This window comes from Pleurodeles waltl, chromosome 1_1, assembly GCF_031143425.1.
Source record: "Pleurodeles waltl isolate 20211129_DDA chromosome 1_1, aPleWal1.hap1.20221129, whole genome shotgun sequence".
In the NCBI taxonomy this organism is placed as follows: Eukaryota; Metazoa; Chordata; class Amphibia; order Caudata; family Salamandridae; genus Pleurodeles; species Pleurodeles waltl.
In genome coordinates, this window is record NC_090436.1 from 870,493,212 (window position 1) to 870,517,539 (window position 24,328).

The 24,328-nt window shown below is 41.5% G+C and overlaps 1 protein-coding gene across 1 annotated transcript in view; it reads left to right on the plus strand.

Annotated features, from left to right (window-relative positions):
• The window catches only part of LOC138302579 (F-box/LRR-repeat protein 2-like), a 473,996-nt gene that overhangs the window by 444,280 nt on the left and 5,388 nt on the right, over positions 1–24,328 (plus strand). The window contains exon 12 of the mRNA XM_069242590.1: positions 19,988–20,098. Coding sequence (XP_069098691.1) covers positions 19,988–20,098 — 111 coding nt within the window. The remainder of the gene's footprint in view (positions 1–19,987; positions 20,099–24,328) is intronic.

A 24,328-nucleotide genomic window follows, 5' to 3' on the forward strand; every position in this document is an offset into this window, starting at 1 on the left:
GCAGAATTGTGAAGATGAGAGTTGTGAGTATGAAAACCCCTACCATCTTACAATAAACATGAGATTTAAAATTCCTAACCAAGAAAGCCTACTTCTCTACTCTAACCGGAAATATTTTTTAGAAACACCAAATGTCTCATAAACGGACTGGTACTACTTTTAAAAATAGCATATTCTCAATCTAGGAAGACATCAGGGGAGCAGATTGTGCTACTCTGAAACTCTGCCTGCTCCGCCAAGGTGGTGGACACAATTTCCAAGGAGTAAGATGCCTCAAAAGACATCTACCCTTTTGCGAAATCTTTTTTATGAAATCAAACAAACAGCAGATGGTGGGGTCCTGTTCCTGATTTGGCAGAACCTGTAGAAGAGCCCTACTCCATCGGGCTCTCCAGTCTGTCCCCAGGGATGGTGTTGCCATCTCTAGATGTAGGAAGGTGTACAAGTCCACCCTGAAGTGGTGGACATTAGAACTACATTATGGTGCCTGGGCCAATTTAGTTTATGCTTGTGGAAGGAAAGATGCTAAAAGTTTCTGGCATACTGCAAGTAACTTGATTTGGGTGAAAGATTGCCATAGAACAATAGATGATAATTTTATTTCAGATCGGTGGGTCAGCCATTTTAAAAGGATCTATAGCTCTGATGCATTTAATAGTGTGATTTGTGCACTAACTCCCCCGCTGCCAATAAAGCACCTGGGCCTGATGGTGTCCCAGTGGACCTTATCAAATCCAATCTAGATCTTTGGGTCTCCCTTGTTATTAATTTTGTCAATCTAGCCTGTAAAACTGGCTTGCCTCAGTCCTAGGAAACAGTCGTTATTGTGCCAGTATTTAAAAAGGGAAAGTAGGATGACCCCAGCTGATATTAGCCGATTTTTCTTGTAGATTCCACAGTCAAGACTGTAGGGAGGATTTTTTTCGATAGGCTGGTTAGCAGGGTCAAGGATAAGTAATCTCTTTCTAACTGGATTATGGGTTTCAAATAGGAAATTGGAACAATGTTTTAGCCTGTATTTAATGCTTAGCAAGTATACCATTGCAAAGCAGGGACCATTTTTCTTAGCGTTTATGGACCTGTTCTCTGCTTTCGATTCTGTGGTGAAGTCCCTTTTGTGCAATAATCTGATGGTTATGGGATTTGACATGGGGTTGTAATGATTTCTAATGGACTCTAAATTAGGATCTATTGGCTGCTATAGGATAAGGAGAAAAAAGGGGAGTGTTGTAGCACATTCAGCCTAGTTTGAGGGTACGACAAAAGTCACCACTTACTCCAATCCTGTTTTGTTATATGTCACTGGGCTGGATGATGATCTTTCGGCTAAGGCTGTGGATGCTCCAGTTAAAAGAAGGTATTCCTGTCCCCATATGTGCAGATGATGCAGTCTTGCTGTCAAGAATGTCTCGGGGTACTCCAGACCCTAATAGAGAGTTATGTTGAGTTTCTGACTAAGATGATGGTGGAGGTTAATGTTAGTAAAACTTATGTAATGGCATTTGTACCAAGGGGTGTGTAGGAAAGTACCATCTTGCCAGGCATGTTATCCCCATTTTTACTTATGTTTCAGTTTGTTTTTACCAGTCTCACTGGGATCCTGCTAGCCAGGACCCCGGTGCTCATAGTTGTGGCCTGAATGTGTGTTCCCTGTGAAGTGCCTAACTGTGTCACTGAGGCTCTGCTAATCAGAACCTCAGTGTTTATGCTCTCTCTGCCTTTACAATTGTCACTGCAGGCTAGTGACCATTTTTACCAATTCTAATTGGCACACTGGAACACCCTTATAATTCCCTAGTATATGGTACCTAGGTACCCAGGGTATTGGGGTTCCAGGAGATCCCTATGGGCTGCAGCATTTCTTTTGCCACCCATAGGGAGCTCAGACAATTCTTACACAGGACTGCCACTGCAGCCTGAGTGAAATAACATCCACGTTATTTCACAGCCATTTTACACTGCACTTAAGTAACGTATAAGTCACCTATATGTCTAACCCTCATTTGGTGATGGTTAGGTGCAAAGTTACTAAGTGTGAGGGCACCCTGGCACTAGCCAAGGTGCCCCCACATAATTCAGGGCAATTTCCCCGGACTTTGTGAGTGCGGGGACACCATTACAAGTCACAATGGTAACTCCGAATATGGCCAAGTAACATGTCTAAGATCATGGAATCGTCCCCCCCATGCCAAATCTGGTATTGGGGTACTAATCCCATGCATACCCGGGGCTCCAGCATGGACCCTGGGTACTGCCAAAACAGCACTCTGGGGTTTTCACTGCAGCTACCGCTGCTGTCAACCCACAGACAGGCTTCTGCCCTCCTGGGGTCTGGGCAGCCCGATCCCAGGAAGGCAGAACAAAAGATTTCCTCTGAGAGACGGTGTTACACCCTCTCCCTTTGAAAATAAGTGTTAAGGGCCTGAGAGGAGTAGCCTCTCCTGGCCTCTGGGAATGCTTTGAAGGGCACAGATGGTGCCCTCCTTGCATAAACCAGTCTACACCAGCTCAGGGAACCCCCAGCCCTGCTCAGGCATGAAACTGGACAAAGGAAAGGGGAGTGACTACTCCCCTGTCCATCACCACCCCAGGGGTGGTGCCCAGAGCTCCTCCAGTGTGTCCCATACCTATGCCATCTTGAATGCAGAGGTGTCAAGGCACAATGGAGGCCTCTGTGTGGCCACAGCCAGCAGGTGACGTCAGAGATCCCTCCTGATAGGTGCTTACCTGAATAGGTGGCCAATCCTCCTCCGAGGGCTATTTAGGGTCTCTCCTGTGGGCTTCTCATCACAAAACGAATGCAAGAGCTCACCAGAGTTCCTCTGCAGCTTCCTCTTCGACTTCTGCCAAGGATCGAGCGCTGACTGCTCCAGATCGCCTGCAAAACTGCAACAAAGTAGCAAGAAGACTACCAGCGACATTGTAGCGCCTAATCCTGCTGGCTTTCTCGACTATTTCCTGGTGGTGCATGCTCTGGGGGCTGTCTGCCTTCACCCTGCACTGGAAACCAAGAAGAAATCTCCCATGGGTCGACGGAATCTTCCCCCTGCTACCGCAGCCACCAAACTTCTGCTTCACCGGTCCTCTGGGTCCCCTCTCATCGTGACGAGCGTGGTCCCTGGAACACAGGAGCTGGATCCAAGTGACCCCAACAGTACAGTGGTCCATCTGTCCAAATTTGGTGGAGGTAAGTCCTTGCCTCCCCACGCCAGACAGTAATCCTGTGTACTGCATGAACTGCAGCTGCTAGGGCTTCTGTGCACTTTTGCAAGGAATCCTTCGTGCACAGCACAGCCCAGGTCCCCAGCACCCGTCCTGCATTGCTCAACTCGCTGAGTTGACCACCGCTGTGCTCAGTTGTCTTGAACTTCTGCGGGTGCTACCTGCTTCTGCATGGGCTCTCTGTGTTGCTGAGCGCCCCCTCTGTCTCCTCTTCCAAGTGGCGACCTCCTGGTCCTTCCTGGGCCTGGGCAGCACCCTTTTTCTTCAACTGCAACCTTTGCAGCTAGCAAGGCTTGTTTGCGGTCTTTCTGCATCGAAATAACTCTGCATCCTCCAGAATTCCGTGGGACATCTTCTGTACAAAGGAGAAGTTCCTGGCATCTTCCGTTGTTGCAGAATCTTCAGCTTCTTCCACCCAGAGGGAGCCATTTTGCACCTTCATCCGGGGTTTACTGTGCTCCTGCCCCCCTCTGGGCACTTAAGTGACTCTTGGACTTGGTCCCCTTCCTTTAAAGGTCCTCAGGTCCAGGAATCCGTCTTCAGTGCTTTGCAGTCTGTTGTGGTCTTTGCAGAATCTCCTATCACGACTTTAGTGTGTTTCTGGGGAAGCAGGGTAAGTGTACTCCTACTTTTCAGGGTCTTGGGATGGGGTATCTTGGACACCCTTAGTGTTTCCTTACACTCCCAGCGACCCTCTACACACTACACTAGGCCTGGGGTCCCTAAGTGGTTCGCATTCGACTTTCTTAGTATATGGTTTGTGTTGCCCCTAGGCCTATTGCATCCTATTGTATTCTACAGTGTTTGCACTACTTTTCTAACTGTTTACTTACCTGATTTTGGTTTGTGTGTATATTTTGTGTATTTTACTTACCTCCTCAGTGAGTATATCCTCTTAGATATTTTCGGCACATTGTCACTAAAATAAAGTACCTTTATTTTTAGTAACTCTGAGTATTGTGGTACTAATCATTTAGGGGGTCATTACAACCCTGGCGGTACAAGACCGCCAGGGCTGTAATGACGGAAGCACCGCCAACAGGCTGGCGGTGCTTCCCTGGTCATTACGACGGCAGCAGAATCGCTGCGGTCGCACCGGCGGGGCCGGCGGTTTCCTGCCACATCCAGCTGCCCTTTTTTGTGTTGCACGAGGAACTGGAGCTTGAGTATGTAAAATACCTAATTAATCTTGCCCATTTGATGTTATGGTGCTTGGCCTGGAGCAATCCTCTGGCTGTGCTTAACAGATATATCATAGAGAACTGCTCATCCTGTGCCAGGGACATCTTAACCTTTGGCTAGAATGTATCAGGAAGACTTGTGTTACCTTGGGCGGACCATCTACTTTTTTAAACCTGTAGGTTTGCTCTAAGTTGAAAGATTGTAAATAAATCCTTTATGGCTTTGAGACAGTGGGAACAGAAATCAGTGGAGGTAGCAGAAACCAAGAATAAGGAATATGTCCTGATTCAAACCACTACTGGTTTTGAGCCCTATTTAGATATTATATTGAGCACTTGAGTACTTGAGACAGGTCCCTTTTTACCTGATCTTGGCTAGGGTTTATAGGATGCTTGGAATGTTTTCTCCTTGGTCAGTTTGATTGAGTGTCTATCCTTTTTGCCCTTGTGATGAATGTTCCCCACAAAGTTTGCTTCACTTTGTCTTTTTTGTGAGTTTTACTCTTGTTTTTCCAGGCATTTTTAATCCTTTTCCTAAGAGGGTCAGATTGTTATACCTTTAAGTTGTCCTTATTATATATGCAGAAGTTGAGCAACCCATGATTTGTGCTAATGTTTGTATGTGTTTTCTAAAGATGCTGTATGTGTCAGGGATGGATTGATTTTTTGTATTTGTGTATATATTCATTGCTTTTATATATTTGGGGATGCACATGTTTTGGTTGTTCAAATGGAAGAAATGTATTGAATATCCAAGTGTGTTTGAATGATGAATTCATCATCTTATTACTTTTATGCATTTGGGAATGTATATGATCTTGATCTTTTATTATGTTTATAGTTTTATTGATGAATAATGCTTATCTCTCTCCATCAATACTTAGCTTTCTGACTCATCCCTAGGATGGTTCACCCCTTTCATGCCCCCTCCTATTTGTAATTTGATATGAGTCACAAAAGCCCATTTATGAGTTGGAAAGACTTCTCCAGAAACAAGAGAGTAGGAGCAGCCGCAAAATACAGAAATTACAGAAGAACAACCATTCTCTTGCATGCTTAAGAGATAGTGGCAAGCATGAAGAGACAGGGAGTTTCATGACTAGAGGCAAAGGACAGAACATAGCCTGTCTTTGTGAGATTTACCTTAGTTTGAGATAACTAGTAAAATCTAATCATCAGTTCGTAGTGTATGAAAGAGATGGTACCGGTTGGATATATCAGCAAGAGAGGTAGGAGCAGACCCATGAATACTTTTGGAACCCAAAATCATAAATTGAATATCACCTTGTCATTCACCTGAAACCAAAGTAGTGAGATCTGATGTTGGTCCCCATTATTAGGATGAGCATAGCATTGCGCAAGCGCTGCTTTTCTGAAGTGTTGGTATCTATGCTGGAGAAGTGTGGCTCAATGGTTAGAGCGGCAGACCCTGAAGCAGAGATCTCGCTCAAGACCAGGGTTCAAGTCCCGCTTCGGCAGGTCTTGGGCTCAATTCCCCTTGACCAGATAATTCTCGCCTCGGTGCCTAATCTAATTCATGGGTCCCACTCTGCAACTCTGGGCAATAGCTTGCTTAATCTCCACAACGGCCCCAACAGCGCTTGGATGCCTGGCTTCACCATTGGGGTGCTCAGGAGTGGGTGCCTCACAGGGAAAAGCCAGGAGGGGTTCCATAGCGGTATGAGTACAGCGCCTTGAGACCCTAACGGGTGAGTAGTGCGCTATACAAATGCTAATTTACATTTTTTTTTTTACATATCTATGTGGGCTTTTAACCACGCCCACCTCAGGCCCATCACTTTCACTCGTTTGTGGGTTTGCCTTTCAAAAATCCTTGATTGACATTGGTAAATGCTTTACGTTTTTCCCACCTTGGGGCTGCTTTGTTACCACCTTGGCAAACAACCCTGATACACGGATAATTGCCCGTTTGCCGATACGTTTGACTGCAAGCGAAATTATTTTTTCTTTTGTGTCTCTCCTATGCTATCATGGCAGCCGTGGCACTTAGAATTGACTTGCTAAAGTCAACTGTTTTCATTTTCATTTTCAATTTATGCGGCAAGAAAAGTCCAGCTTGGAATTTACAATGCTAATAGCTCTAACGTTGGCGAACACTAGACCCATTGCATTGCAAATGCTTGTTCTGTTTTGTGATAAAGTAAAAATCTAACACAAACAACTGAAACGTTGAGCAGCAGTAGTGAAAGAACATCATTTTGGTACATCTGGTGTAGACAGGGCGGCTTTAGGGGGTGCGAATGGTGCAACAGCAGTGGGCGCTGACCTGGAGGGGGAGAACTGACCTCAATTGGGTGCTGTGTTGACCAATAACTTTTGATTTTAAAACACCTGCTGGAGAATTCCTTGTGCATCCAACTTTCAGGCAGCAGTGAAATGTCAAGGTAACTCCTGAGATTAATGTTCCTGCAAAAGTGAAAAATCGGAGTTTTTTCTAGTGGCAGTTTTGACTCACCATGAAGTAGCGCAGAGAGTTAATATGCCTTCTGCAAAGAACAGATCTGTATTCTATGTAGTTAGCTGAGTGGGTTAGTAAAGCCAGCCTTTAACTGCACTTTAAAATAAATGAAATGTATGTGAGAAAGGGGCTTTGGAGAGCCAAAGGGTTCTTTTGCCAGGTGGTAGTGAGGGAATCCAAGGAGCAGGTCATGGGGGGCCCGAAAACGAATTGTTGTTGCGGGTGCCACCAGCACTAAAGCCAGCCCTGGGCATAGAGGTAGCTTTAACTGTCTCACCCGCATCATGTGTACATATATAATGGAGCTCTTGGTCAGCCCTGTTCATCCACCAATGCAAAAAGAAAAGTTGATGACAGAATGCCGAACAAATCAAACATTCACCCCCAGTCGTAGATCTGGGTTTAATACCTCAATTTATTTGCTCGCCATGCCATTCCAGTTTGGACCCAGCCTCATTTGTGTTTGTTTGCACTTCATCCACTAGTCTGTTCAGCTGTCAGTCACATTTTCCTTTTACCATCACAACATCCAGCATTAGGCCAGGGGTCAGCCCACTTCAGCCACTGGTTCTGTTGCATTGTGAGTATTGGGAATTGGCCTAATGACAGTTTCACATCCACTTAAAAAGGAATCAACTTTAGTGCCTGAACTGATGAGCCAATACTTTATTTTGCCAAAGCTGCTTCTTGAGTTCTTTATCCTGTATGTGTTTAGTCACACTTGTGTGTTTAAATTATGTAATTCAAAGTCAATAATGTAGTTAACTGTTATTGACAGAGAGAAAAATATAAAGTGTTTCTATACATGTTCAAAGTACACTGATGTGCTTGTGAGTACTTGTAGGATTGTAATACAAATATATGTGATAGTCAATGTATTTTTAAATTTAGCATTTTTATTGAAAGCATATGGTTGCCACGTTTAGGCAGTAGCAAGTGTTACTTCTTTTCTTTTCTTGCCAAATGCATGTAGTAAAAACATCTACACATTAACCATTGCACTTGCTTGCGTGGGTCAGACCTATTGGCATAGCCCATGCTTGTTTCAAATGGGTATTGTTCTTTCTGTTTGGGCGGCAAACAACATACAATTTTCCTTAAAATAAGGAGTTCTTGTTTGAAATGTTTTGCATACAACGAATTATCTACAAGGCGGTTATGTCAACAATTACCATATCTGTGGGAGTAAGTAGAGAGGTGAAAATGTGCTGACATATTTCTGTAGCATTGAAAAATATTGATAGGGATGCCTTGCTTTTCCTATTTCTCTGTTTCAACCCGTGCTCGCGGCCTGGGGGGACACTTTGTTGTCAAAGTCTTTGGATGTCTGCTTCCGCTTCCACTCCAGCACTTGCACTGAACATCAGGAGGACGTTCGTGATAACTATAGCCTACTCCATGCAGTCCTGCTGTCTCCCTCCCAAGTAACTTGCTCTAATGTGCCAATGCTGTATGCGTTACCACATTAACAACAGACCTACGGGTTTTGCCAATGCCTTTATTTTTCAATTAGGGTTTGTATGGTATCTAAATTCTGATTGAAGTGAAAAGAGGAGCTCACTTGACACGTCCATTCTTGACTTAAGCAGGCACATTCCATCAATAGAATGAACAACTCACAGACTGTAAAGAAAATTATTCTTAGTTAAGAGAAAATGCTCATTGCGTCATGACTTCACAACTGTGCACTATATTGCCTATAACAAATTCAAGGCTAAATACCGCTGATCTCAGACAGTTCCTTTGCAGTTTCAGTGCTGGAAGGCATGTGAAGTGATTGGAATAATGCAGTGGCGTAACGAAACTGGAGGCGACCCCGCTTGCAAAGTACATGGAGCCCCCCACCCCCCCACCGGACTTACTCGGGAGCTCTAGCTTAAGTCCTGTGCTGAGGGGCTCCCTTGGAGCTCGCCCTCCCCTGGCATGGCAGGGGCTGCAGAGGCCTTTGTTACACTACTGGAATAATGTAATCTAGTGACGTTATGCATGCCCTTCATCCTAGAACATAGAAACAGTTTTTTAAAACTTTGCTTGACCTCAAGCGACTTTGTTCAACGGAGGAGTGGGTATGAATGAGGGTTGGAGTGAAGAGAATGACCCAGAGTGGGCAACTTTATTTCTTTAGACATGATTATGCCTTTTAAAGCCTCTCTATTGATCACTGAGATAGCCTGTTGCTTTAACTCCCTAAGGAAGTTGCCAACTGTATCCCGAGGTAAGGGGCAGCACCAAAGTAGAGGCTGCTATAAAATCACTGGAAATCCTTCACTGTCACTCCTAATCATCCTGTCGTCTCATTTAGCCCGTGGAAGTGTAGAGTAACCCCTGCCCTTTTACCTCCTCCCATCTCTCTCTGCTTCTGAGCTTCCATGCTGGGTGCTTTGAGTGCTTTAAGCAGGACTTCAGTGCAGCTGACTGTTTGGTGATTGATTAAAGGGGTGATACCACTGCAGTCATCAAGCGTTCTTAAGGAGCAGGCACTTCCCTCTGATAAACATGGTGTCGTGGATGCGGAAGAATGTCTTAAATGAAGTAAAACATGTGCTACAAATGTTTGTAGACTAGAGCATTTGAAAGGAGAACATGGGTTTTCAAAAGATGGTTTCTTGGGTTCATCAAGTCTATGAGCACTTAAATGAGAGCCCTGGCTCGGTCCTGCTATTCCTGTTGTGTTAGCTGGGTGGTTTAACCTGGCACAATGTGCCCCAAACATCTCATGTCATGCTCCATAGTTATGCACAGTTTTGGATGGAATATGATGCATGACTGTTTTGGGGGGATTGTGCAATACTGCATATCCTGTACATTTGCACTGACCCATAAATAGAATATTCATGTCCTGCTGCAGTGTTGTGGTCAACTTCTTGCAGCTTAACCTCCTTTACATAGACATTCTGCCTTCCCTGTGAGTGTCATACATGGTGTTTTACACGTCTCTTTAACTTGATGCCAACTCTATCAACCATAAATCCTGGACTATTGTTTGATGAAGTTCAAAAATGATCTGGGAGGGGACATACATTGCAGACTGACCCTGTGGTTGCTTGTGTTTTAGCCATGCTCCACTGCCGCGTGTCCCCATCCTGCTAGCCACCCCTTCCCTCCTTTAAAGGTACATTGCATACCTCATAACTAAGCGATAGATATGTCAGAAACAACGCACAAGAAAGCTGCACCATGGAGAGAATTGGGATAGGTGAATGTTGTGAAAAGTAACATATGGTTGTGTATTTTATTGTTGTGTATATGTTTGAGAAACGTATCTCATTGTAGCAGACAGTGTGCATGTAAAAAGTGCGCTTCTTTGACTGCTCAGTCCTCCTTGCCTAGCAGATGCCTGCTCGCCTCTCAATGGTTCAATAATATTGTCTCTCCTGGGTGTCACAATAGCACTCATTCTGCACCATTTACATCTCTGCCTGAGCAGGCTCTACCACCGTCTCAGGACCTACATAAAACCATTCGACCACTTCCCAGCTGGTTCTGTGCCTCTTAATAGTAGATGTTTTCAATCATCCTTATTTGCAGTACACTCCTATTGCAGCCTGACCCTCCCCCCCCAGTTTGTTTTATTTGCCTTGTAAACAAAGGCTGGCCAGGGAGAAGCCCGTCTTCCAAGCTCACGTTCACGAGACCTTACCCTCTGCCCGAGATATACTAGTCTGCCCTTGGACAGCATTCTTGGACTTATGTATGGTGTGATTGAAGTGAAAATAATTGTGTGGATACTGTGTCAATGAAGTGCAGTTTGCCCCACACAAGGTACACTAATTATAGTAATGATTTGCCATAACAACCATTACATCCTATCCATAATTATACAACCTTTTCGAGACTTAAAAACAGCCTTCAAAGTGAATGTGCATGTCTGTTTACACAGCACTCCAAAAACTCCAGGCGAATAAATAGTCTCAATGGATTAATTTAATGGAAGACTCATCTACACATAAGTGAAAAGCTGGATTCTAGAGCCTAGGAAGCAATGTTGTGCTGAATCATTTACCTTCTAATTAAGACGGGCGGGCAGACTTTGTAATTTTGTGGTAAATCCATATGTTCACTGGAAGCTGTGAATGTTGCCAGAACATCAGGGGGAATTATGACAGGATGACATGAGAATAGAGAGCTTTCCAAGTATATCACAATGGGCCTCATTCTGACCCTGGCCGGCGGCGCCGGCCGCCGGCATGGCGGGGCCCGCCAGAATACCGCTGCGCGGTCAAAAGACCGCCGCGGATGTTCTGGGTTTCCCGCTGGGCTGGCGGGCGACCGCCAGAAGGCCGCCCGCCAGCCCAGCGGGAAACACCCTTCCATGAGGATGCCGGCTCCGAATGGAGCCGGCGGAGTGGAAGGGGTGCGACGGGTGCAGTTGCACCCGTCGCGATTTTCAGTGTCTGCATGGCAGACACTGAAAATCTTTGTGGGGCCCTGTTACGGGGGCCCCTGCAGTGCCCATGCCATTGGCATGGGCACTGCAGGGGCCCCCAGGGGCCCCACGACACCCCATACCGCCATTCTCTTCCTGGCGGCCAAAACCGGCAGGAACAGGATGGCGGTATGGGGCTCGGAATCCCCATGGCGGCGCAGCAAGCTGCGCCGCCATGGAGGATTCCCCAGGGCAGCGGGAAACCGGCGGTACACCGCCGGTTTTCCGTTTCTGACCGCGGCTGTAGCGTCGCGGTCAGAATGCCCATGGAGCACCGCCAGCCTGTTGGCGGTGCTCCCGCGGTCGTTGGCCCTGGCGGTTTTTACCGCCAGGGTCAGAATGACCCCCAATGTGTCTTTCTTTCTTTTGACTTTTTAACCATACTTTGGAATACAGAACAAACTCCAGTACTACATTTTATGGAAAGTTATGCAAACTTTCCTCATTGTTATACAAGGCTGAAACACAAATCAAAAATAGGCTTTATTATCACACCCGAAATGCTTTATAACAGCTTTCAGGGGACATATGAACACTATAACAGAGCTCTGTTGGGTACCCACACCATTTTATAAAGAGATTGCAGATTACGGTTTACCAAACCCTCAATTTTAAAGGAGTTATTTGGAGCAAACCAGGGATGGAAACGATGGGATATGAAGTAAAGTATCTGCTATGGTCCTAATGTCCTTAGGCACAAAAGCAATGGCTAGGCTTACGGCAAATCTGTCAGAGGATAAAATGTATGTCCAGCTCATATAAACATTAAATGAGTCAGGAATAGAGCCTGAGTAGTTATGGTTGTGGCCCACTTTCCATTAAAAACATTTTTTTCTTTTTTTGAATAACATTGGTGCCAGCTGATGAATCCATTAAAAAAGTTCAGACAATTTGTGTCAGGCAAAGCATGTATCGCACAGATATTTCATGTGGGGGATAATAAAGTGAGATGTCACGAGAGTGACATTCCCCTTCTGAACTCCGATAGAAACATTCGCTCTCAGATATAGAAGAAATGACGGAATGGAATTACACTATACTTGACCTTAAATAAGAACTTTATTCGAGGTAATGCCTTTGCTTGGTTTGGTGTAAACTCACTAGTTTAAAAAAAATGGAGGGAGATATTTTGCTTTTTGTCCAATGAAGATTTGTGAATCTGGCTGCAAAATAACGAATCTGTCAAGGTCTGGCTAGTCTTTACTGAAAAAGCCTGTTGCAACCGCTATTGCTGAACATGGTACACCAAACACAGAGTTGGGAAAAACTACCCTGACCCCCAGTTTATGTGGAGGCTCTTAACGTAACCTCAAAATCGAAATAAATGCTAAAATGATATTTGTTATCATAGTTTTTGTTATAGTTCTATGACATCTCAGGGGTTTGGATTAAAAAAGGTGGCACAGGATTTGCAAATACCTGAAAAAATATGTAAAGACAAGAAGTTAGTGCATTTAATGTGAAGGGCCAGTGGTTACATGTGGAAGCAGTTTTGGGCACTGAGCTTGGCTTGCACCCAGCAATTTCTGTGCACAACCTTTGCCTGTGCACTGCAGGGATTGAATATAAGTGGCAAGTTTGGCTGTAAGCCAGCCCATGCGCGTATGGCAGTGGCAGGTTAACAGCAAGGCCTATCTGAATGCTAGGCCTGGCTGTCAATCACCTCTGCTCACAGCTGAAGGCATGTGGTATATTATTATAAAAAACTTCCCAAAATTCATTGCAAATATCAAGTTTAATGTGAAGTTATGGTTAGCGTTGGTTAGTAGCACCTTGGCCTATGTTTATAAAAACTTTAGGAAATTCACTTAAAACATTCAAAGTAGAGGTATGGTTGCAAATTAAACCTAAAAACACTGACATTTGTGAGTTATGATTAGGACCACAATAACTAGCTAGTGAGTAGTTATGATTATGTCAGAGTTTCTGCTAAAAGGCCAACTTTTGTTTCATTATTCACTTTGCTGCCATTTGATAAATCTAAACAAAACATTAGTCTTCCATGGTTATAACACATTTTGTGTAGATGCATCACAGGGACCAAGTTAAAAGGGGGAGGCATTTTCAAGTGCTAATAACTTTAGTGGGTGAGAATGGTCATGCAAGTTGGCAGGCTGTAATCAAGTTAAGCCCAGTAAAGTAATCTCTGTTTTCCTGCTGATATAGAAAGGGCAAAGGGAGGCTGCAGAGTTAGAGAGTGAGTCAAAAAAATATTCTATTGCTAATAACGTTGAGATTGATTTACAGATCTGTGTAACAACTGGCAAGCAGTTACCATGTTTAACTTATTCTTGATATTTGGAGCTTCATGCAAATATGTCAAGGTGTGAACACTTAAAGGAGGAAGTCAAAAGACCTTCCTCAGGGGTCCCCCAATAGGAAAAAGACATTGAACAGAATTATATCAATCATGGTAAGGAACTGGAACTTTCCTTGTTTTGTTTGGAGAAAATCTATTCAGTGATTTTTGAGAAATTAGCATTACAAAAATGTGTTAAGATAAAAGTTAGGGATATATGAACTGTTGTTTCACGGACGGTCCTTGAACCTGGATGTGCGGTCTGTTTATGAACCTACATATAAAATAAAAAAATTAATGCCACTCATTAGTAGAGGGAGCTTTATGTTCCTGTTTTTCATTTTTGGTCTGCATTCCCAAAGTTGGGCTTGGAACTGAAGGCTCTGATTGGCTGACCATAACAGAAAACCTTTTGTTTAAAACATCATTAGAGGATGCAGAGTTCAGTTTCTGGGCAAGGGTTTGTGGACCTCCAGGCAAAACTATGAGGTGCGTAGACCCCTCATCTGGGTGCGCATACTCCAAGTGAGGTCTCTTCTACCCTTAATGGTCCCTCCTCTTCAGTTTTGTTCAGTTTCCTGTACAGTGTGGGGATGTGGGAGGGTCAGCAGTGACACAACAGACCTTAAGGGTTTGTGATTCCAGATTACGGTCTGCAAACAAAAAAATAAATAAATGTAAAATATAAAAATAATAAGGAAAAATAAATAGACAACAATAGTGATAAAAATATATTCAATAAAATGTAAATAAAATGGAACTCTTCACTGCTTACCTGATACAGGGAGAATGTGCACAAGGCTTCACCAAAGGATGAACCCTGTGACTAACCCTTGGTGTGCAGCAGGGGTTTGCTACCAGTGGCAGGTTGGCTATCTGTGATGGGCTAGCCACGCAACCTGGATAAAAGCCTTGTCACCAATGCCAGCTGAAAACTATAGTTAAAGTGAATTATCCCTTACAACGGAACAATCAATACTAAAAACAAATTGTTCAGAAATCAGAAAATTTGTATATGCACATCTTTCAGTTGAATTTCATAGAATAATAATATATATGTTGCTGTCATTTGCTTGCATTTTATGTCTTTAATTTGGAATTTAATATACATAGGATTATTTGTCATCTGTCCAGCTACTTAAGATATAGATGACTGCAGCGAGAAAGTTTGAAAGCAGCAAACCTTAAAATCAACATTAACAATTGTTTAACCCTCCAAAAGTGATGAAGCAGGGATATATGTTCACACTCTACCATTATAAACAATATCAGAGCATTTACTCTACTTGTTTCTCAGTCGTTCATATATGTTTGAATTTATGTGCTACAATATACACTTGAATCCAGATAATGGTCAATAATTCAGAAACCACAAAATTGCATTCCTTTCACTTAAGAAGCAATTTTGATCTACATGATTTGCAATTATTTATATGTACCTTAGATAGTCATTTATTTAGTGTAATATTTATTCCCAATCTATTATAGTAGCAGGATTTATTCAGGCAGACATAAGAAAACTTTAAGTATATTCTGTCCAAATTAGAAAATAGTTGTCAATCTGGCAGGATTCGTTTGCCCTGCATTTCCTTGCTGTTTTATTAATATATGGCCGCAAAGTAGTATATCAATATTTTAATGGTTTAATGGGGTATTTGGTAGTCGCCTTATTACATCACTTAATTTTATGAATATAGGAAATAGGATTCATAAGGGTCATTTTTATAGCTTATTAAAGTTTGACGTTTAAAGGAAAGGGTTTGTTACATTAAGAGCCAGATTAAAAGTAAAGCTTTCCAAAATGTTATTAGAGTGTCATTTTCAACATAGCCTTACTTCCTTTGACTTCAAATTCTATTATTTATCTTATTTCACCACCTAAATTACAGAAACAATTTATACATGCAGAGTGACTACTCACAAGCATACATGTTTCACAACTTTTTCTTCCAAAAGAATCTTTCAATCACCTCCTCATGCTTATCATCTGTTAGCATTTTCATGAATCATTTTTTTTCCTTATAATTAATCTTGAGTGCACAATTTATGATGCCACTTTTCCAAAAGCTCATATTACAGCAATGCTTTCACGATACGAAGTTGCGGAATCTTTTAACCTTTGCACAGTGCATTATCATAAAATGGTGTTTGTGAAAAATATCATCTTGGGAAAATATACAAAAAGAATCCAACAAATGTCTTGAAATATGATTGATAAAATTTTGAATGGCTTCTAGAGTGTTACGAAGTCTAAAAGGCATGACCTGATACAATAATCTATACTTTGTGCAAAAGACAGTTTACTATTCATCACCTTCTTGGACCTTAGCTGAATCATATGCTCCTCTGAGATTAAGTTTAGTAAAGATTTTTGCATGTTTATATTCTGATCCCAAAGGACAGGAATCCAAACCAATCCATAATAATTGTTATACACATTCTTAACTTAACTTCTTTTTTGGGACAAGAACTGGTAGAGAGGAGGCAAGTGATTGTGATGTCTATTAATTAATTTGCCAAAATGCCATCTGTACACTGTTTAAGGTCCTTTGGGCCAGATGTATCATTTTATTCAATAGCGATTACCTAATTGCGATTTTTTGCGAATCACAATAATCGCTATTGTAATGTATGAAACTCCAGGAGTTTCATACTGCGATTCGCAAGGGCTCGCAAATGGACCTACCTCATTAATATTCATGAGGTAGGTCGCAATTTGCGAGCCATTGCAAATGGCTTCAGTCACAAGGACTGTGGCCTGCTGGGCTCAGCAGACCACCAAGTCTGTGATTAATTTTCAATAAAGCAATCATTTTGTTTTTTAAATGCAGCCCGTTTTCCTAAAAGGAAAACGGGATGCATTTAAAAATGTAAAATGAAAAGTTTTCCTTTCATTTTTTAAGACTAGGCAGTGGTCCGTGGGACCACTGCCTGCTCTTAAAAAACGTTTTTGCATGCATTCACAAAGGGGAAGGGGTCCCTTGGGGAACCCCTGTCCCTTTGCGAAAGGGTTACCGCCAATTTGAAATTGGTGGTAACTGTGATTGTTTTGCGACCGCATTCACGGTCACAAAACAATCATACATACCTGTGCGATTCAGTATTAGGAAGGGACACCCTTGACACGCCACTTCCTAATACCGAATCGGTGTGTAGTCACAAATCCAATTTGCGATTCGGTAACAAGTTACCGAATCGCAAAGTGGACTTGTTACATAACAAAATGCAATTTTGCGATCGGGCCGTTTGCGATCACAAAAATATTTGATACATCTGCCACTTTGTTTCTAATTCTGCAAATGCATATAGTTTACTACAAAGAATGTGTGCACCAGGTTCAAAAGCCATCTTATATTCACACCGCCATGTAGAGGTAATAGACTTGCTTTTCTTTCTCACCAAATACATAATTGAAACTTTCACAAAAGGAAGGTATTTCAGTAACACAAACAGTACCAAGAAATAGCACTCGTGCTAATGCCTTGTAAGGCTGTCTCCTGAATATCTGGCAAGATAGAAGACAAATATTCGTTCAAAGAGCAGAAATTATTTATACATTTCTCATTGCCCACTTAGTGCTATGATTTTGCAATGTTAACTATGGCATACTATCAATCACTTGCAATTGATATGTCAAATCGAAACAAATTTTTTCATGATGATTCAAAAAATAGACTGAGGAAACCGCATGTGTATGAACAGCTAGTTGGCATGAAAGCGAACTAAAACAGTTTCCTGCCTTATCTTTTTCTGAAACTTTCTCTTAGTCACTGGCTTCTGTAAAGATTCAGCAAAGTATACTTCCCTGAGGATCCACAATCTCAAGTCCTGCAGCAGTCCTTTTCTGCCCACCCAACAAAGTCATTTTAATTGGCATGACTATATGAGCCACCAATGATTGCAAAGTATTCATTGCAAAGCATTCATCACCCAGGTTGGAACTGATTTCTTCTCCTCACTCGACACGGTAGCTCCTTTCATTGACAAGGACTCCAGTTTTATTCTTGGTACTTAAATATTGTAGGTTTACTTCAATATAATTTATAAAATGCTTAATCTACCGCACCTCATACATACCTTCCGTTCATGTCTTCTTTCTTCTTCTTTTTGGAAATAGGGGCTTTTACACAGCCTCTTCGCAGAGGTCCATGGGCACCTGAAGTTCTACTCTCTTCTAATTTAGTGCAAAAATCTAACGGTACCACTAAATATATAAGTACAGAAAGTTTAGTAGGGGGATTGGCTACTCTGCTAATATAAACATCAAGTCACTTTTGTAACCCTCTATAGAATAATGATAACCTTTTCTCTTCAGGCCAACCTGTCTCAACCACAAAATGAGCAAGTGCGATGATATAGCGTAACAGGTCTTGAGAGATTGAAATTCAGTAACTCATTGCCAAGTGAAACAGCATGTGACTTCCTATCAAACAACTTCCCCATTTATTCACAGAAGGCGGAAAAATGATAAACAATGAGTCATTTATTTCCACCAATGAAATACACCAATTGTCACTTAAGTACGATAACAGAAAAGCAACTTTAGTGTGGTCTTTGGGAAAGTTCATAGCTTTATTTAGAAATGCAATTAACACTGATATAGAAATAATGCAAGCTTATTTGGATGTCCAGAAAATCTTGGAGGCACTAAAGGAAATTCTTGAGGTTAGAAATAGAACCTCAGAATCTCATAATTGAGATAGTAAAGCCAAAGGATCAACACTTTTAGAATCTGAAAGTTGTAGCTTATGCCATGGTTTATCTTCCAAGTATAGCGAATGGTTAAAGGATTTTATGCTCATTTGTAAAGTGTGCTAGGAGACAAAAAATACTGTATGTCAGATTACAACTTTCATTGTAGTTAATGCCGATTCTACACCAGTACCATGCAATAACAAGTTAAGGAATTACCATGTGGTTTCATTTTTTCTAGTCATAGATCACTATAGAATTCCCAATTCCCTGAGGTTTTAACAAATACATGTACCACTTGCTTTGGGCGGGTGGTACAAGTAAGTGGGGACCTTTGAAGTGGGGGGGGTCAGGAGTGGGGGTATACGAATGAGAAGTTTTTATGCTGATGTAGCCAAAGCTGAATGCAATTTTTTCAGTGGAAAAAATCAAGTATGGTTCTCAGAAATCCCGACAAATTAGGTGTGGAAAGCTTACCCACTCTAAATAGGGTAGAGCTCAATTTCTCCTATTAATTTCACTCTGTCTCACTTGGAATTAGGGCCTGTGTGGGCTTCAGGTTCAGCAGATGTTCAAAAGTAGCTGGGCTGTATAACCAGGGTGTTAAATGTGTTCTCCTAAGTTTGAATATCATTGCCAGCCCACTGAATTCACCTGTGCTGTATCAAAAGTCTCTAAAGCCAATATGATATTGGCCTTCATTACAAACCTCACCACTACACTTGGGTCCACTGTATAATACAGAAGCCAGCCTGACACCTAAAAGCAAAATCCAGTAGCAATGAGGAACCAGGTCAAACCCATTTTGTTGCTAATGGGCTGGCAGTGGTGCCCACTTAGGAGGAATTGACAATGGAATCGCATCCGTTCAATTATTAATTGTAGTTCATCATTACCCCCAGTCTTAATGAATAGAGAGACACTGCCATACATTACTATACACACCATTCCTCAACTGTTCATGCTCAGTCTTACAAGGTGTTCAGATACATTCTTTAAATGTGACCAGTTCTTCCCATAAATACTGGCCATTGATATAAAGCCCAGAACCTTCCTCAGCCTTAATTTCCTTTTTGTCCTCTACCCCATTTAGTCCATTGCCTGCGACGGTACTCCCACCAGTACAAACTGTTATGTGTAGACACCAACACGGGGGTTAAACATGTAAGATGTGTTCTTTAGAGTACAGCACACATGTTACACGTAAGTTAATGAACCTTGTTCCCTTGCTTTCGCCTGCTTTCCTTTGGCATTTTAAGCAAGGTCATGCTGTTTTAGTAAATCTGGTGTTGCACCAAAACCTAAGGTTTTAAGGCCACATAAGACACACCCTCATCCATACATTAACAGGGGGATGCCGTAAAGCGTGTAGCCACTGCAAGAGGATCAGATTTCAGCACAAAATAGCTTTTACATGTGAAATATAATCCTTCGCAGTTAGCACATCTTTACTATGCTTAGCAGCATGTTGTCAATGTGTGAATAAAAAAAGAAGATAGAGGAAAGCTTCACATAATGAAAGTTTCAGTCGGCAATTTTAAGTAGATTAGATTCCAGTATAGAACATGATTTGCAGAGCAATGAGAATCTATTCATTGCGAGTTTTACTGTATATTTAAATATTTATTTTGGTTAAATGAACAATTGTTAACAAATTATAATTAATTTTTTGCCGTTTTCTTCAACAGTGTTTGTTTGCTGGCTAGCTATTGTCATAAGACTCTAGAGTGCCTGAAGCTCAGTTTCTGCAAATATGTCACTGTGGATGCTGTTGAAAAGCTTTACAGAAATTGTAAAAGGTGAGAAAATATGAGCTTTGCTATAAAAAATTCTAAATCTGGAAAAAAAGTGTTCTGTCCTATTTACAAACATCATTTGTAGCAAGGTTAGTAGCTCTACATTAGTATTACTAAATTCTATTCACATACCTACATGCGGAGGTCACTGCTTCCGCATCTCTCTTCTTTACTGTGTGGAGATCTCAGCCCCTAATGCAGTAATAATACTGCACTAGTAATACTTACTACCAGATCAGAGGGGTTTTTGGAGGAGTAAGGAGTTTTTAAGGGAGGACAAGGGAGCAGTTTAGAGAGGTGCAATCATTCACCCTCAAAGATTAAGTCCATTCATTTTCACAAATTGCACTCCTATAGTTAATACAACCAAAGAGGACCCAAAAATAGTAGTAAATGTGCTCCTGATCAGATCTGGAGAAACTCTAGCACCACACATGGCCAACAACACCCTCACGTAGATAATAAAGGAAGCAGAAATTTAGAAAAAAGGCACCCAAAAGGAAATTATTTTAAAATACATTATTTTATTTAGACTTCTTAAGAATATCTACCAAACACTGCTCCCATTCATTCCTCTAAACTCTGCTGGTGTGTCAGGCCAGTCTGGTGGAGCGTGCCAGCAATCAAGTTTAAAATCCACTGTACCAAGCTGCCAGATTGTGGAGCTCACTCAAGGCAAATCCAGGAAATTTGCTTATATTATAGTGCTCACACATGATGATGCATTTGTGGCAAGCAATGGACATGATCACATGTCTTTCAAAATATGTATAAATTTAATTACATTTCAAAAGTATGTATTCACTTAAATAAATATTGGTTTATTTTACATTATTGTAATAATATTTTTATATAAAAGTACATGCAGTTTTGATCTTATTAAAAATTAGTTAGATTACGTTACATTAATTCAATGCATACATTTTTATAATATTATAGATATTTATTTTACTTTAGGTGGAAAAGGTAATTTTAATTTTATTTAACATATTTAAAACAATTACAAATGTTATTTAAAATTATGTTAATAGTGCTGTAGCATTCTTTTGTTTTTTTTAAATCTACATTCAAATTAAATATATTGAACTAATTTATATTATTATTTATCTTAAATTGTTACTCATATTTTAAAACTGTAACTACTTTTAAACTTTTCCCCATACTTTACTATAAAGAGATCCCCACCCTAGTGGAGGAGATCTCCTCATCCACGTGAAAAGTTACAAATAGTATCTTTACACTGGTAAATGAGGCTCAACCTCTGGTTTCGGGGATGGTGACATATGTAAGCCTACACTTTGTAGTAAATTTACACTCATTATGCAGAATAGCCAAAAGTAGTACATTTACTGTAAAGCGTAAGACTACACTTATAGATTTACTCATGTGTATGTTTAACTTTGTGAATTTCCGCCACCATTTATTTTCTTTTTCTTTGGAGTAAATTTTTTTAAAACTTGCTTTCTTTGACCATTCAGGTGCACTACGGAGCGAGCTCACATATTTATAATTTGCATTAAAAAAAAGATGCGTATAAAGCTTAAGCACAAAACCAAGCTTTCACTGGAGTTTGCATATAAATACACAAAAAAGATACTTTAAAGTAACATAGTATGACAGTGACCAGGCTCTAGAATGCTTATGAGAAAATATAAATGGGTAAAGGAGCATGGCACATGTAGGCGGTGGAAACAAGCATAGTCCAAAGGGCTGGCTTGTATCTTACAATGTAAGGGAGACCCTATTACATATAAAAGTAATATTGCATTTTTAAGAAGGGCTATCTTTACTTCAAATGGAAAAAGCAGTCAAACATACAGTATGAAAAAGGCAGTATTTTTGTTACTCTTTTAAGAAAGCCTATGTGCACACAAAAAAGCATAAACCCAACAAAAAGTTAAAGTGCCAGCGGGTAAAACAAAGGAATGTGCAAAGGTAGTTAGTGAATAATACTGAGCCTTTATGAGAGCTTGATGTCCCTTAACCAAAAACAAATGGAAAAACACGAAGTAAAATGCAACCATTAGTCAAATGCCATGGCGTTGATGGACATCCCATAAAAGCAATTGTAAACCAGGAAAAACACACGAAAGCCAGCGGTTGACAATGACTGACACAAAGCCCAATCAACTTATGTAAAGAATTGTTGACATGAGATCTTCTAATGAGCAAAAACTGTATATAGCCACTCCTAAAAATAGCTACAATTCAGACATGAAAGTTGAGTAACTAAATAGCCAGGAACAGAGGACGTAAGATCGTGTATCCCTGATGACATCACTGGCTGCCCTTCGTCTTAACCCTGCCTTGAAATAGACTTTTGTTTACTGATGCGTGATTGCAAGAAGAGCAGGAGTGCAAAGTACAAAAAGCACACAAGACGGTAAGAGCCATGTTTGCTTTCTCTTCCTGACTCTGTGTAGCTATTCCCTGTGAGCAGGGTTAGTGAGAACAGTGCCAGGTTAATTAGAGGGCAAAGAAAAAGTAGCTTGCCTTTTGGTACCATAACCCATTCTCTCCCTAATAGGTGTTGGTGAACTAGAAGCACACATGCTAATAGCACATGCTAATGGTAAAGCACCAAGGGCCAGATGTAGGAAACTCCTGCATTGCGACTTGCAAATTGCGAGTCTGAGCGACACCATCTGCGAGTCGCAAGGGGGTCACAAAGGCCCACTTCATTAATATTAATGAGGTGGGTCACAATTTGCGACCCCCTTGCGACTCGCAGCACTCACAGGGATGGTGGCCTGCTGGAGACAGCAGACCACCATGTCTGTGACTGCTTTTAAATAAAGGAAAACGAGATGCATTACAAAATGAAAAAATGAAACGTGTCACTTTCATTTTTTCAGAGCAGGCAGTGGTCAGTTTCAATGCCATTTACAAAGGGGAAGGGGTCCCCTGGGGGCCCCTTCCCTTTTGCGAATAGGTTACCACCAGTGTGACACTGGTGGTAACTGCGATTGCTTTGCGACCGCGTTCTCGGTCACAAAGCAATCCTGCAGTTTTGCTGGTTACAGGTTACAGGTTACTAACTCGCAAAATGGGAATGGGCATCGCAATGTGGGTTTTGCGCGTCGCAAACAGAGAAAATCGCTGTTTGCAACACGTAAAACCGTTGGTACATCTGGCCCCAAGTGTTGTGCATCCAAAAAGCACACAAAATACAGAATGAGGGCATTTTACAACAAGCATATTAAGAGCAGCGGAAATCCAGCAAGCCATTGACGCTGTTTACTAAAAAAACAAAATATCAATGTATTATATTGTGGCCACAACAAATACAGATGAAGGTTAGCCTCAAAACTATAAATCACGCCTGGTATAGTGTCATGAACATCCCATTTTATAATACAGAGAACACTGAACAGCATGGCACAATCATAACAAACATTGTGATAGTTTAGAAAAGGCCACTTTGAAGAGTCAGGCCTGAGCTAACTATACTCTGGCAACGATGTACAAACTAAACAAAGTCCTCATTTAAAGAAAGAGAATAACTCATCCAACATTAAACTCCTTCTGCATATAAACCACCTAGACCAACAATCCTTCAAATCATCAAAAACCTCTAATCCTTTAAATTTCTCTTGGTCCCCTTAAAATGCTGTCCAAGTAATTTGCCTAACATTTTACTCCTTTAAGCAGTTTTACACCATGCCTGCACTCCCTGCTCCCTGTTACTCTTCTTGATTTCCTCAGAGCATCGCTGCCATTCCACTCCCCATGCTCCCCGAGCTGCTTCATCTGTTCAGGGTCCAGGCCTAACTTCCTGTAACCTTTAAGCTTATAATAAAAAAGTTAACCTTGATGAGCAAATCTCGTCGTAACCTGTGCTACACATGTCCCACCAGTGTCACTTCACATAACAGCTCAACCCATGCCCAAATATGTTTATTGAAGCTGCCTTTACCATCACACATCACCGATTAACCTCTTCCCTGTATTACACCCAATGAACCCTTGAATGTAGTCAAAGGGACGAGAAAGACGCACAAAGTTAGACTTACAAACCTTTAGGGTGTGCAGGGAAGATGCAAACGAGGGAGTCATCTGCAAGCACCCTTTGCCCTCACCCTTTTTCCCCTTTTCCTGGCACTAAAATAAAAGTGGCCCCCATTGGTGAATTAGAAATCTAAAGAGTGGCACATGTTTGCAAACTGAATCAATTTTGAACTTGTAAAGCCACATTGTTTATGTGTTTTGGAAGCAATGGAACACTATATGGAC